This window comes from Notolepis coatsorum (genome assembly GCF_963971535.1).
Source record: "Notolepis coatsorum genome assembly, chromosome: 17".
NCBI classification, from domain to species: domain Eukaryota; kingdom Metazoa; phylum Chordata; class Actinopteri; order Aulopiformes; family Paralepididae; genus Notolepis; species Notolepis coatsorum.
In genome coordinates this window covers 40,439,259-40,455,105 of record NC_140181.1, presented here as the reverse complement: position 1 = coordinate 40,455,105, position 15,847 = coordinate 40,439,259, and the positions used below count along the sequence as shown (strand labels likewise).

Here is a 15,847-nt window from a genome sequence, read left to right as displayed (position 1 = left end):
TGACCAAGGTCAGAGGAGTTAACATGACCAAGGTGAGAGTTAACATGACCAAGGTGAGAGGAGTTAACATGACCAAGGTGAGAGTTAACATGACCAAGGTGAGAGTTAATATGACCAAGGTGAGCGGAGTTAACATGACCAAGGTGAGAGGAGTTAACATGACCAAGGTGAGAGTTAATATGACTAAGGTGAGGAGTTAACATGACCAAGGTGAGAGGAGTTAACATGACCAAGGTGAGAGGAGTTAACGTGACCAAGGTGAGGAGTTAACATGACCAAGTTGAGAGGAGTTAACGTGACCAAGGTGAGAGGAGTTAACATGACCAAGGTGAGGAGTTAACATGACCAAGTTGAGGAGTTAACATGACCAAGTTGAGAGGAGTTAACATGACCAAGGTGAGAGGAGTTAACGTGACCAAGGTGAGAGGAGTTAACATGACCAAGGTGAGAGGAGTTAACATGACCAAGGTGAGAGGAGTTAACATGACCAAGGTGAGAGGAGTTAACATGACCAAGGTGAGAGTTAATATGACCAAGGTGAGAGGAGTTAATATGACCAAGGTGAGAGGAGTTAATATGACCAAGGTGAGAGGAGTTAACATGACTAAGGTGAGAGGAGTTAACATGACCATGGTGAGAGTTAACATGACCAAGGTGAGAGGAGTTAACATGACCAAGGTGAGAGGAGTTAACATGACTAAGGTGAGGAGTTAACATGACCAAGGTGAGAGGAGTTAACGTGACCAAGGTGAGAGGAGTTAACATGACTAAGGTGAGGAGTTAACATGACCAAGGTGAGAGGAGTTAACATGACCAAGGTGAGAGGAGTTAACATGACCAAGGTGAGAGGAGTTAACGTGACCAAGGTGAGAGGAGTTAACATGACCAAGGTGAGAGGAGTTAACATGACCAAGGTGAGAGGAGTTAACGTGACCAAGGTGAGGAGTTAACATGACCAAGGTGAGAGGAGTTAACATGACCATGGTGAGAGTTAACATGACCAAGGTGAGAGGAGTTAACATGACCAAGGTGAGAGGAGTTAACATGACCATGGTGAGAGTTAACATGACCAAGGTGAGAGGAGTTAACATGACCAAGGTGAGAGGAGTTAACATGACTAAGGTGAGGAGTTAACATGACCAAGGTGAGGAGTTAACATGACCAAGGTGAGGAGTTAACATGACCAAGGTGAGGAGTTAACATGACCAAGGTGAGGAGTTAACATGACCAAGGTGAGGAGTTAACATGACCATGGTGAGAGTTAACATGACCAAGGTTAGAGGAGTTAACATGACCAAGGTGAGAGGAGTTAACATGACCAAGGTGAGAGGAGTTAATATGACCAAGGTGAGGAGTTAACATGACCAAGGTGAGGAGTTAACATGACCATGGTGAGAGTTAACATGACCAAGGTGAGAGGAGTTAACATGACCAAGGTGAGGAGTTAACATGACCAAGGTGAGGAGTTAACATGACCATGGTGAGAGTTAACATGACCAAGGTGAGAGGAGTTAACATGACCAAGGTGAGAGGAGTTAACATGACCAAGGTGAGATGAGTTAACATGACCAAGGTGAGGAGTTAACATGACCAAGGTGAGGAGTTAACATGACCATGGTGAGAGTTAACATGATCAAGGTGAGAGGAGTTAACATGACCAAGGTGAGAGGCGTTAACATGACCAAGGTGAGAGGAGTTAACATGACCAAGGTGAGGAGTTAACATGACCAAGGTGAGAGGCGTTAACATGACCAAGTTGAGAGGAGTTAACATGACCAAGGTGAGAGGAGTTAACATGACCAAGGTGAGAGGAGTTAACATGACCAAGGAGTTAACATGACCAAGGTGAGGAGTTAACATGACCAAGGTGAGAGTTAACATGACCAAGGTGAAGAGTTAACATGACCAAGGTGAGAGGAGTTAACATGACCAAGGTGAGAGTTAACCTGACCAAGGTGAGAGGAGTTAACATGACCAAGGTGAGAGTTAACCTGACCAAGGTGAGAGGAGTTAACATGACCAAGGTGAGAGGAGTTAACATGACCAAGGTGAGAGGAGTTAACATGATCAAGGTGAGATAGGGGTGTAACGGTACGTGTATTCGTCCCGCAAATTTACGGTACGGCCATCACGGTGCGGTACGCGCGTCATGCGACGAATACGCCTCAGCGCAAACTAGGGCTGCAACGATTAGTCGACATAATCGACGACGTCGATCATAAAAACTCGTCGATGCCGAATTTTTGCGTCGATGCGTTGTATTAAAAAAAAGAAAAAGATTTTAAATAAAAAAATTGCACTACCTATCTTTGTGAAAGTGGCTTCTCAGCTCTGGTCCAGCTGAAGACAAAGCAGAGGAACAGATTGGACATTGAGCATGACCTCAGAGTTGCTTTGTCTACCATCACCCCAGACTTTGAGACTCTTGTCAGGAGCAAACAACATCCCCAGTTATCCCATTAGTTCCCTGGGATGTTAAGCTAAGAAGTCTGCTAAGAAGGATATATTATTTATTATTATTATAATTATTTTATTTCATTGTGTTTTTAGCCCTAGTTGCACTTTTGTTGCAACCCCAGTTATCCCATTAGTTCCCCCAAACTTACTGTCAGTCTGTTATGTTAAGCTAGGAAGTCTGCTAAGAGCCCGGAAAAGGAGCCACGCCCACAGGAAGCAGAGGTGGAGGGTGTGACAGAAATAATCGTTAGATTAGTCGACTAATCGAAAAAATAATCGACAGATTAGTCGACTACCAAAATAATCGTTAGTTGCAGCCCTAGCACAAACACACCAGTCGCACATGCGAGAACAGCGCGCGGCACACCGTCACAGTCGGGATACAGACTGTGACGAGCGAGAGAGACAGAGAGGGAGAGAGAGGGACACGGAGCACCCCACACACGCAGTCGGGAGCGCGCGCAAAACGCTCCGCATCCCTCCCTCTCCGACTTCAGAGCGGGCGAAGGTGCACGAGAAAGGCACATTTACATTGGAACAGCTGCAGGGTCGTTTTCTTGTTCGCTTAATAACGTTAACCAAATGAAACCAATGGAAAGACACACACAAGCGTCACCAACACACACACACACGCGCCAACAAACACATCAACATTCTCCCCACAATCAAAAAAAAAATAAAAACTTTTCCGGACAGATCATCTGAGCTCCATTGTGTTTAAATCCAAATAATCCTCTGCCATTGTTGTAAGTAACATGTCATCTGTTCTCTAGTATCAGTCTCGTCGTGAAGTTAATTCTCTCTGGAAGTGAAACTTAAGGATGCGCAAGGATAAGTTGTTAAAGGGGCAGTAGGCAAGTGAATGCCTGAACACAGAATGACACCAGTATCACTGACTACCACGGCAAGCCTATAGAAAATTATTCTATTTAATAATTATTATTATTATTATCATAAATATAATATATAAAAAAAAAAAAAAAAATTATATAATTATTATAAATATATTTTTTCTGTTGTACCGAACTCGTACCGAACCGTGACCCCAATACCGAGGTACGTACCGAACCGTGGCTTCTGTGTACCGTTACACCCCTAGAGAGTTAACATGACCAAGGTGAGAGTTTGTAAAGGAAAGGGAAAATTTGTTGATTCCTGCTGAGACTCATAGGTGCAACAATTTACCTATCTCAAACCCCTCCCTCTTTTCTTGATCCTCCAATCACAACTGTTGCTTCCCTCGGACAAACTAATTTGCAAAATAATGATTGGCACACAATCCACCAGTCTTTATTGTCTTTAGGAACTACCTCCTCCGACATCAGTGTTCTGACACCACTCTGAAAGAGGTTTTACTTGACAAAGGAACGGAAAGCAGTCTGATGTGACATGTGCTTGAAGATGAAGTAAAATAAAGTAAAATAATGGTTGAAACTGAAAGGTGTTGTTGTGGAACTTGTTATACAGACTTACACTATCATGAGTGTCTAGAGGGGAATGTTATTTTCACATCTTGTGGTATTTCGCTGAGGCCTACTGTAGTAAAGTTCATCTTGAAAGTTTGCTGGGCATAGCAACAGTAACTAAGGGAGGCGGGACTTGCACAAATTTTGCTAGCAGGCAGTTGTTTGACAGTTGTGTGAATCCACATCCACTGGTCTCTCTCCTCAGCAGGGTCCAACTCAGAGTCCATGGAGAAAGCTGTTTGGGCTGCGCAGGTCTGCTCAGAACAACACTAGTGCCCCTGTAGGTTCCCCACGGTACTACAGCTAGAAACCACCAACTAACCCCAGATTTGGAATAATGTCACTGTCTTCTTTCAGAGCTACACGAGTTTCCTTTGATGTTAGCTTGACCACTGTGGTGTTTTTCTTTCTGTGTTTCTCAAGCCAGCAGTCTCACTAACACGTCTAGGAATGTGCTACTGTCAAACAAACTGCAAACCGAGGAGCTGTGTATGCATGTTTCTGGCAGCAGCATGCTTGTCACTCCACAGTGGTTCTCTCAGGTGTGTCCTAATACTGCCATGTGGGAATATGGTGTCTTGTCCTTTTATTGCCCCTCCCTCTTTTGCTCCCTCTCCCCCTTTCCCTCTCAGGCCCAAAATGATGGCAAATCGAAGTAGTGGTAAATGACAGATTTCAGTCACGCATGTTCCCTGCAACAGCATGTTACCTGATCTGTGTCACTCAACACCAGTCTCTTCTACTGCTGTTACTGTTAAACCCAGTGAACTGACTCTTGTCTCTTCAGGTCCACAGTGAGAAGATCACCAGGGAGCGAGGGGAGCGCCAGCAGCTGGAGCAGGACCTGGAGGAGGCGTCCAGGAGGCTGTCCATGGCCCACCAGGACATCCGGAGACTCACCAGTGAGCTGGACGCTGCCAGGAAGAACCACCAAGGATTCAGCGGTATGTTCCAGAACACTGTACTGACCCGGAAACTGGGCACAGAATTGAAAATGTAATGGTAATGTGCAAGTGCATACAATGCTTTATAAACTGAACAACCTTTCATGCTGGAAACACCCATCATCATCTGATTGCTTGGCATTAAACCTTTGTTCTCTTGTGTTGCTTTGATACATTGTAGTCCATGGCTAATCCACTCTCTGGTCACTCTTTTGCCAGCTTCATAATAATAATAATAATGACTGCATTTATATAGCGCTTTTCTAGACACTCAAAGCGCTTTACAATGTAGGGTGGAAATTGCCTCCTTCACCACCACTGGTAGCACCCAACCTTGGGCTACGCAGGCTCAATGGCTACCATACACTGGCACCCGGCACACATCACACTACACAATGGCTGAACGGCTCGGGAGACAGGGATTGATATCAGCCAATTAAGGGGAAGGGATGATTAGGTGGCCTTGATGTCAGAGACCTGATTGGGAATTTGGCCAGGAACGTTGGGGAGCCCCCTACTCTTTACGATAGGCCTCCTGGGTTCTTTAATGACCGAATTCAGGGGAATTGTTACTGACAAGTCCAGAGGACAGAGTGCCCCCTGCTGGACAACAACACCACTTTCCGACAGCAGCCTTGACCGGGGCTCGAACAGGTGATCTTCCGATCATGAGTCCGGAGCTCTACTCATGTAGCCACGCTGCCGAATAAGACTGGACAAGGTGAACTTTTTTTAACAAAATACAGAGAACGGACCCACAAACTCGCAATATCAATTATTGCCCTGAGAACACAATCTTAACTCTGGCTTGTGCCATGACCACACAAAGGTGAGACACCCACCTTAGGCCCTGTCCACACATATACAGATATTTCTGAAAACATAGTATTTTCTCTGCATTTTGGCCTCCTGTCCACGCGAAAACAGCAGAAAGAAGAGTTTTAGGTCACTGAAAACTGAGCTGTTCAAAAATGCCGTCCAGGGTGAAAAAAAACAAAAAAACCTCAGTCTTGCCTGTATACGTGTGGACGGGTGAAATGGAGCTAGAACTGAGCTTTTGGAAAATGCTAACATCATGACCAGTGCTGTCCACACATATCCTTTGCAATCAGGACCATTGAGAGCTCCCTGCAACCTGCCATCAGGTCAGTTCATTGTGTATTTTTGCGTTGAGACCATCAGACCATAACAAAACATGTATACAAAGCACAATACCAAGAGACGAGAGGGTATAGAGGTCGCTGTTTGACGGCATTACAGATTCTATTTTTATGTCCACAGTGCTGCTGTCCCTAGTCTCCCCTCTTAGACTGCTGCTGAGGATATATTCTTCCCTAGTCTCCCCTCTTACACTGCTGCTCAGGATATGTTCTTCCCTAGTCTCCCCTCTTAAACTGCTGCTCAGGTTATGTTCTTCCCTAGTCTCCCCTCTTAGACTGCTGCTCAGGTTATGTTCTTCCCTAGTCTCCCCTCTTAGACTGCTGCTCAGGTTATGTTCTTCCCTAGTCTCCCCTCTTAGACTGCTGCTCATGATATGTTCTTCACTAGTCTCCCCTCTTAGACTGCTGCTGAGGATATGTTCTTCCCTAGTCTCCCCTCTTAGACTGCTGCTCGGGATATGTTCTTCCCTAGTCTCCCCTCTTAGACTGCTGCTCAGGTTATGTTCTTCCCTAGTCTCCCCTCTTAGACTGCTGCTCATGATATGTTCTTCCCTAGTCTCCCCTCTTAGACTGCTGCTCAGGATATGTTCTTCCCTAGTCTCCCCTCTTAGACTGCTGCTCAGGATATGTTCTTCCCTAGTCTCCCCTCTTACACTGCTGCTCAGGATATGTTCTTCCCTAGTCTCCCCTCTTAGACTGCTGCTCAGGTTATGTTCTTCCCTAGTCTCCCCTCTTAGACTGCTGCTCAGGTTATGTTCTTCCCTAGTCTCCCCTCTTACACTGCTGCTCAGGATATGTTCTTCCCTAGTCTCCCCTCTTAGACTGCTGCTCAGGATATGTTCTTCCCTAGTCTCCCCTCTTAGACTGCTGCTCAGGATATGTTCTTCCCTAGTCTCCCCTCTTACACTGCTGCTCAGGATATGTTCTTCCCTAGTCTCCCCTCTTAGACTGCTGCTCAGGTTATGTTCTTCCCTAGTCTCCCCTCTTAGACTGCTGCTCAGGTTATGTTCTTCCCTAGTCTCCCCTCTTAGACTGCTGCTCAAGATATGTTCTTCCCTAGTCTCCCCTCTTAGACTGCTGCTCAGGTTATGTTCTTCCCTAGTCTCCCCTCTTAGACTGCTGCTCAAGATATGTTCTTCCCTAGTCTCCCCTCTTAGACTGCTGCTCAGGTTATGTTCTTCCCTAGTCTCCCCTCTTAGACTGCTGCTCAGGATATGTTCTTCCCTAGTCTCCCCTCTTAGACTGCTGCTCAGGATATGTTCTTCCCTAGTCTCCCCTCTTAGACTGCTGCTCAGGTTATGTTCTTCCCTAGTCTCCCCTCTTAGACTGCTGCTCAGGATATGTTCTTCCCTAGTCTCCCCTCTTAGACTGCTGCTGAGGATATGTTCTTCCCTAGTCTCCCCTCTTAGACTGCTGCTGAGGATATGTTCTTCCCTAGTCTCCCCTCTTAGACTGCTGCTCAGGATATGTTCTTCCCTAGTCTCCCCTCTTAGACTGCTGCTCAAGATATGTTCTTCCCTAGTCTCCCCTCTTAGACTGCTGCTCAGGTTATGTTCTTCCCTAGTCTCCCCTCTTAGACTGCTGCTCAGGATATGTTCTTCCCTAGTCTCCCCTCTTAGACTGCTGCTCAGGATATGTTCTTCCCTAGTCTCCCCTCTTAGACTGCTGCTCAGGTTATGTTCTTCCCTAGTCTCCCCTCTTAGACTGCTGCTCAGGATATGTTCTTCCCTAGTCTCCCCTCTTAGACTGCTGCTCAGGATATGTTCTTCCCTAGTCTCCCCTCTTAGACTGCTGCTCAGGATATGTTCTTCCCTAGTCTCCCCTCTTAGACTGCTGCTGAGGATATGTTCTTCCCTAGTCTCCCCTCTTAGACTGCTGCTGAGGATATGTTATTCTCTGTGTGTTTGAACTAATAATGATCACAAACCCAAATTCAGAGTTTTATTTAAAACAATCTACACTCGTTTCCTTTACACAAAGCAGATTCACTATGAATGCCTGCTCATTTTGTGGCAATCATGCTCCATAATGCTTTTAATTCTGAAGAAATTATATTCTTATTATTTAGAGCTGTCTCTATATAGAACAGAGGAGATGTACTGTAAATAGTGAGAGGTCTGCAGGAGCCACAGTGAGAGATGTAAAGAGTAACTATCCAGCATCTGCTCCCTGACCGAAGGCCTTTATTTATACTCAAGATTGAGCAGGGTTCAGGACTGGCCATAGCACAGAATCAGCCCTCCTTAAAGTGTCAAATGACCTACTCCTCGCCGCTGACAACCGTGACTGCTCTATTTTAATGCTGCTTGACCTCAGTGCAGCTTTCGACACTGTTGATCACACCATTTTATTAGATCGTCTCCAACATGGGGTTGGTGTCAGTGACACTGCACTAGCATGGTTCTCCTCCTATCTCACAAATAGAAGTTTTGCTGTCAACATCGCCAACTGCTCCTCCCCCTCAACCTCCCTCTCCTGTGGGGTCCCACAAGGGTCCATCCTTGGCCCGATCCTGTTCTCCCTTTACATGCTACCCCTTGGTCCAATCATTCAGAAGCACAACATCTCTTTTCACTGTTATGCTGACGACACACAGCTTTATGTTTCCCTGAAACCCAACAACCAGTCTCTACTTAACAGTCTCATATCCTGCCTGGATGATGTTAAATGTTGGATGGCACAAAACTCTCTACAACTAAATCAAAACAAATCCGAAATAATCCTCTTCGGTCCCCCAGACGCTGTCACCACCCTTACCAACAGCCTTGGCAACCTGTCCTCCCTGGTCAAGCCGTATGTCAAGAACCTAGGTGTCATTTTTGATCCACAATTTAAATTTGACAGACAAGTGAACTCAGTGGTAAAGGCATGTTTTTTCCAACTACGCACCATTGCCAAACTCAAAGCCCTTCTCTCCCCTGCAGACCCTCAGAGAGTCATCCACGCCTTCATTTCATCTAGATTAGACTACTGCAACTCCCTCTATATAGGCATTAACCAGTCTTCCCTGTCCCGCTTACAACTGGTACAAAACGCTGCTGCCAGACTGTTGACCGGAACCCGCAAGAGAGACCACATCACCCCTGTCCTTGCCTCCCTTCATTGTCTCCCAGTACGCTACAGGATAGATTTTAAGGTTCTCCTATTTGTTTTTAAAGCCCTTAATGGTCACACCCCCTCCTACATCTCAGACCTCCTATCCCCCTATTCCAACACCAGGTCCCTCAGGTCAGCCGATCAGAGGCTCCTGACAGTCCGGAGGTCTAACCTCAAGCTCAGGGGGGGCCGTGCCTTTGCTATCGCAGCCCCTGAACTGTGGAACAGCATCCCCACCTCCATTAGGCTCGCCCCCTCGATAGATGCCTTCAAATCGATGCTCAAAACCCACTTCTACCTACTAGCCTTTCCCGTTCACTGACTCAAGCCCTGTTTTTCTATGTGTTTGCCTGTGTGCCCTCCCATAAAACGTGTGATGCAGAGTGTGATTGTTGTCTATATGTATCTTGTGTATCTACCCTCTGTACAGCACTTTGGTTGACACGCGTCATGTGAAATGTGCTATATAAATAAATCTGATTGATTGATTGATGCAAAAAACAGATAATCTTTTAAATCGCAACCAACGGGACACGGCCCACACACACACAGACACATGCTGCGATCGCAGGGAAAAATTATCTGATACAAAGAAAATGGTCTCTAGCAATTCCCCCGTCCTTCATATGAGTCTCTACAAACTGCTAACAAACATCTTCCTTCTGTACAGAGGGAGCTGCAATGACATGTTTGTGACAATCTCATCAAACCATTTTACTAACCTACTATGCTACTATGTCTATACCTATACTACTACCCACAATGCTGATATGTCTATACTACTATCTACTAGGGGTGTAACGATGCGACCTCACAACGATTAAATTCGATTACGATTCTTCAGCCAACGATTCAATGCATCATGAAATCTCTTCATTTGACCACGATTCAATTCAATTCGATTAGATACATGTGACTCGACGTGACCAAACCCGATTTGATCCGGTGAGAAACAAGTGCCAGAAAAGGAACAATTGTCTTGCTCTTCAGAAAATCGAAAAAATCGAAATCTGTTTTTTTTTTTACATCTTTGAAATGTCAATAATGTGTTTCCTTATTTGCCCTTATTTGCAAACTTAAATACAACTTGTAAATGAGGTAATTATTGTTATATAGTTCGACAGTATTGTCTCTCAATACTGTGGAAAAACTACAGGCGAGGGTATTTACGGTGTGGGTCTGTCAGCTTAACAGGTACTTAAGAGGTGTTGAAACACACACAGCCAAACGCTCTCCTTTCTTAGCAGGGAGAAGAACAATGTTTATACACTTTATCTTAATGTTATAAGTTATAGCAACGCAACAAACGCAGTGTCCTGTCCATATAAAAAAAGATTAAAAAAACGCGAGTCCGCGCGGGTGTATTGTCATTAAATTAAACAACATTAAAACACATTTAGAATGTCACGAATTTGATGAGCGAACGAATTTCATTCGAGTGAATTTATTGCAAAAAAAAAAAAAAGCCTAAGAACAGTTTAATAAGCCAATCATATGGCGAATCGACATGGGTTTAATGCGTACACCCCCCTCCCCCCCAGTATCCACCCCCCTCCCCCCCTGTAGAGGACGACTGGACGAGACGTGCGGTGACCGGAAGCCTGCTCTTCGTCAGCGCGTCGTAGCCGCCCCCCTCCACCACCAGGAGTCTGATTTTATAGGCTACATAAAAGCCTAATAACAGTTTAATAAGCCAATCATATGGCGAATCGACATGGGTTTAATGCGTACACCCCCCTCCCCCCCAGTATCCACCCCCCTCCCCCCCTGTAGAGGACGAGACGTGCGGTGACCGGAAGCCCGCTCTTCGTCAGCGCGTCGTAGCCGCACCCCTCCACCACCAGGAGTCTGATTCCCAAATCAGCCAATGCCCGCAGTGCAACACTCCAATTCAGCCATTGGGTGGGACGGTCACGTGACCCAAATCAAATCAGCCAATGGAAGCGAGGGTCCTCAGCAAATCAGCCAATGGAAGCGAGGGTCCTCAACCCGCCGGGTCCTCAGCCCGCCGGGTCCTCAGCCCGCTGGGTTCTGAATTGCTGCAGCTGCATACTATTGGCTGTTTCCTCTCTCTCAGTGCTCCACTGTCCGGCTGGCTGCTCTGCCTGTCTGTCTGGCTACTCTGATCCAATCACATTCAGCGTTTCTCCCCCCCCACCCACAGTCTGCGAATCAGAGCAGAGTAGGGCGGGTTTTCACGGAATGGAAACAGTCTCTTTGCTTGTGAAGAGTGGCAGAAACGCAGCTACGAAACAAAACAGTTATTTTGATGCAGCCTTTCCTTGCTGGTGTTTGTGAGGTTTAGTGAGTTAACAGAAGGTTAACCTTTCACTACCACACTACAGAAGGTTAACCCTTTCACTGCCACACTACAGAAGGTTAACCCTTTCACTGCCACACTACAGAAGGTTAACCTTTCACTACCACACTACAGAAGGTTAACCCTTTCACTGCCACACTACAGAAGGTTAACTTGATTGATTGATTGAAAACTTTATTAACAGATTGCAGAATGGGTGGTACAATACAGTACAGCTCAATACACACAATTGTTAAGGGGATGCAGACCAGAGAAAGACTTTCATCTTGTTTACATCAGGATCCCCCATTTTCAATTCATCGTAGAAAATAATGTTATGAATGCCCGAAAACATTTGTGATGTCACAGTATGATGTCATAATCAAACATTCTAGAACATTTGTGTATCTATTCAACAATTCTCTCACAGCTACATAAGGTTAACCCTTTCACTGCCACACTACAGAAGGTTAACCTTTAAATCTAAACATCTAAATGCTTATTGATGTAGCCTTTCCTTCAGCCAATACCTTGACCCCCAACATTACATGGCTTATGTGAGGCTTCCAACAAACCTTTCACTACCACACTACAGACGGTTAACCCTTTCACTACCACACTACAGAAGGTTAACCTTTCCTTATAATACATTTACATTTAGTCATTTAGCTTTTAGACTTACAAGGCAAATACTTCAACTGCCACAACAACTTGCCACAAGACAGAGTCATTGCCATAACAAAAGAGCCTGATGCAAGGTGTTAATGTCCCCAGAGAGAGGGGGGCCATGGAATACAATGCATTCTGGGTAGGGTTGTAGTTGATTAAATCACAGGTGTGAACCTCTCCACAAGTTCGAAGACCATTCATCTCTGAATGCGTTTACTGATATCTCCATGATTCATAGGATGTAGCTTGAAAAATATCCCACCAAAATGTTCAAGTGATGGCTTATTTTTAAGGTATGAATCTGTACTTTCACAATATGTAAAAAAAAAAAATTGGACCTTACCTCAACAAGTCCCGCGCCCCCATGCCCAGTCATTTTCTATTGGTTAATTCCCCCAAAAAAAATGTATACACAAATGTGGCTGGGGGAACTGATTCACTCAGCATGAATGGACTATAGGTAAATAAAAACAATACACACAACATTTTAATTTTAATTTTTTATTTATTTCGATTATAATCGATTCTAACATTTTCAAATCGATGCAGTTGAATCGTCACATTAGGATCGATGCATTTCGATGCATCGTTACACCCCTACTATGTACTATACCTATACTACTACCCACTATGCTGATATGTCTATCAGTGGCGTCGCGTGGGTAAAATAACAGAGGATGCCAAAAAAAAGTTATTAAAACTTTCTTTTAATTTTTTTTTATTATTATATTTTTTTAAATATTTAAGCCAAGCAGTCACCATGTACAGTATGGCTCGGCGGACAGTCAAACCAAGCAGTCACCATGTACAGTATGGCTCGGCGGCCAGTCAAACCAAGCAGTCAACATGTACAGTATGGCTCTGCGGCGTTACTACTATGAACAAAACAAAGCCAAGAGAACAGTTTGGACTCTTCAAATAAAGTGACTATATTTATTTTTCCAAATAAATATAATTTGATTCACAATCCGTCAATGTCATTAACAATGTGTTTCCCTGAACAATGAGTGAACTAAAAACCAACAGGTATTGTGCTTTGTCAGCAGATAAAACATTTGACGCTATAGGAGAGGAGACTGTTGTGGTCTTGGTCCATGAAACAACTATTACTTGGCATTTATAGGACAGCACGCCTCAAAAAGAATTAAATAAACCAAACAAACATCACAGGTACATATGTCCGTGGTGAAACTTACGTGCTGTGATTGTCACGTGTCTGGTGCGCCCAGCAATCACAGCGCTCCTACTGTAAAATGCGGAAGCAGCCATTTTAGTGATAGCTCAGTGATTTTTTTTACTCGTTTATAAAAATGATTTAAAATGTTTACTAGCAACGCCGAACTTTCAAACCCTGCCGCTTGTGTGTGTGAAACCCTAATGGAACGCTTGAAATTTATATCTGATATATTTTGGACCCACCGCTAGCTTTTAAGCAGTACTTGGTGGTGCAAATTAACCTGGCTACTACGGAGGAATAAGTGACTGGCTTGCATCGCAGTCACGAAAGGGGCTACAACCAAGCTAGCTTGGTTACGTTAGTTAGCATCCAAGCTAGCCTGATAATGTTAGTAGTTAGCATCCAAGCTAGCCTGATAACGTTAGTAGTTAGCATCCAAGCTAGCCTGATAACGTTAGTTAGAAACTGCTTAGGCTGCTTACTTGGCCAATAATGTGGTCCTCCTCCTGGACAGATAGATTTGTTAAATCATAATATCCACAGTGGTGTGCTGTGCTGGTCCTCAGTAAATGTCCCGCCGGCGAAAAATAAGTTGCTAATAAAGTGCTAATGCTTCATTGCATATTCCAAAGGCGAAGCCGTTTGGTCACGTTTGCTTTTAACGTGATTTGATTGGCCACTTATGGCCAGACGCGAAGCGTCCTCGCACACACACATACGGAAAAAAATCACGCTACCTAGTTCTAACCAAGCTGGGTGCGTGATTTTTTTTCCGTAGCCTATGTTTGCAAACCAAAAAAAACTGCCTAGCGTCCTGACCTCCTTCCCAGCTTTACCTCGTGAGCCTCCAGGCTGGCAGAAGACTGCAGACTGAGTCAGTGAGTATGGGCCACAGACAGTGACAGTGTTAGGGAGAAAATGATTATAACACAGATGAAAAATAATGATTTTTTTTATTATTGTAAACTATAAAAAAATTTAAATTTTTTATTTAGATTTTTTATTTTTTTTACTGTTCATATTTTTGGGGAAGCTTGGCTTCCCTTGGCTTCCATGAATATTCGCCACTGATGTCTATACAACTATGCACTGCAGTGTAGCACTCAGGTTTGACACTGCTAGACAAACAATACCATGTACCCTTAGCTGCCAGAGGTGTACCCCTCTTGCTGACTTGTTGTACACAATTTGTAAGTCACTTAGGATATAAGTGTCAGCAAAAACAAATGACTAAATGTAAAATATTTAAAGAGTCAGTTCCTACTAGGGCTAGACATATACATGAATTATCTGATATTATTGGCTGATATACTGTATTAGCATTTTACCAATATATCTGTTCAAGTGACACAGATAATGCATTTCTTACAAAAATGGAAAACTAAATGCATAACCTTGTGGCCTTACATATTTTGTTGTAACGGAACATGCCTATTTGCATATTTTGCCTTTATTTCTGTCAAATTCAGCACACTTCCTATTATTATAGGTCCCTGGGACACCTTTTCCTTCTTGGATAATAGTAGACCACATTGTTCTTTCACATTAATGAAACCACGGCTGCTATGTTCTTCAGTTCAGTTGGGTTTGCACTTTGCACAACGTCTGAATACATTTACCCAGATCCCTCGACACATGCTTGTGGTTTACCTCAAACACACAAAGAGCTACAGCTGTGTCTGTTATTCCGATGGCTGCTCTGTGATGCAGAACAACCGGACTACATGGTTAAACGTAAAGCAGCTTTGTAGCTTAGCTACTGTAGTGTTAGCCAGCCATTCAGTAGTAATACTACATTGTATCAAATCTAAATGTATCAAAACACTGTCACCAGATGTCGGGTGTATCCAAAACTCATCAAATGTCTGATGCTTTTCTATGACGTATTCCAATCTCAGGACCTGAGCTGGAGCGAACGGGCCAAGAGGTGGAGAACCTGAGGAGAGAGGTGGACAAACTGAAACACTGTGGTGAGAACGACATGTTTGATCCCTCAATAATGTGCCTTCTGAGCGCATGTTCAAATAGTCTTAATCAACCCTGTCAAGAATGTACAAAAGCACACTTCTTTGTTTGTGTAAGGTAAAACAATCAGGTTTTTAATTTAGCAGTGCCTGTGCTGTTGTCTTTCTCCAGATATGGTGGAGCTGCAGAGGGCCAGAGAGCAGAACGAGAGGCTGGACGGGGAGATCAGAGTTCTCCGAGAGAGAGTACGATCCTTGGACTCTGAGAAGAAACATCTCCTGGAGATGGTTAGAATCTACTATAAATATTCACAAACTATGTCTTAACATTGTTATGGTGACACTGAAGTGATAAATACGCACAATATTATTCTGATGTTGTACAGAATATCCTGTTTACCCCTACTTTAAGAAACCTGAAAAGGATAACTGGGATATGCCAATATTAGCCATGATACTGAGAGATGTAAACCCCTTTTATTCTGTTTACTCTTGGGTTTTTGCAGTCTGTTTTAAAGGTGCTATAGATAACATTTGTATGTAGAATAATCATTTACAAAATAATAATAAATCCACAGATAATATCCACTGAGATTTTAGAAAGGTGCAGAATAA

The 15,847-nt window shown here is 44.1% G+C and overlaps 1 protein-coding gene across 1 annotated transcript in view; it reads left to right on the top strand.

The window, feature by feature from the left end:
• The window catches only part of ccdc30 (coiled-coil domain containing 30), a 90,373-nt gene that overhangs the window by 11,940 nt on the left and 62,586 nt on the right, over nucleotides 1-15,847 (top strand). The window contains exons 6-9 of the mRNA XM_084332985.1: nucleotides 4,129-4,203; nucleotides 4,711-4,867; nucleotides 15,167-15,238; nucleotides 15,405-15,520. Coding sequence (XP_084189111.1) covers nucleotides 4,129-4,203; nucleotides 4,711-4,867; nucleotides 15,167-15,238; nucleotides 15,405-15,520 — 420 coding nt within the window. The remainder of the gene's footprint in view (nucleotides 1-4,128; nucleotides 4,204-4,710; nucleotides 4,868-15,166; nucleotides 15,239-15,404; nucleotides 15,521-15,847) is intronic.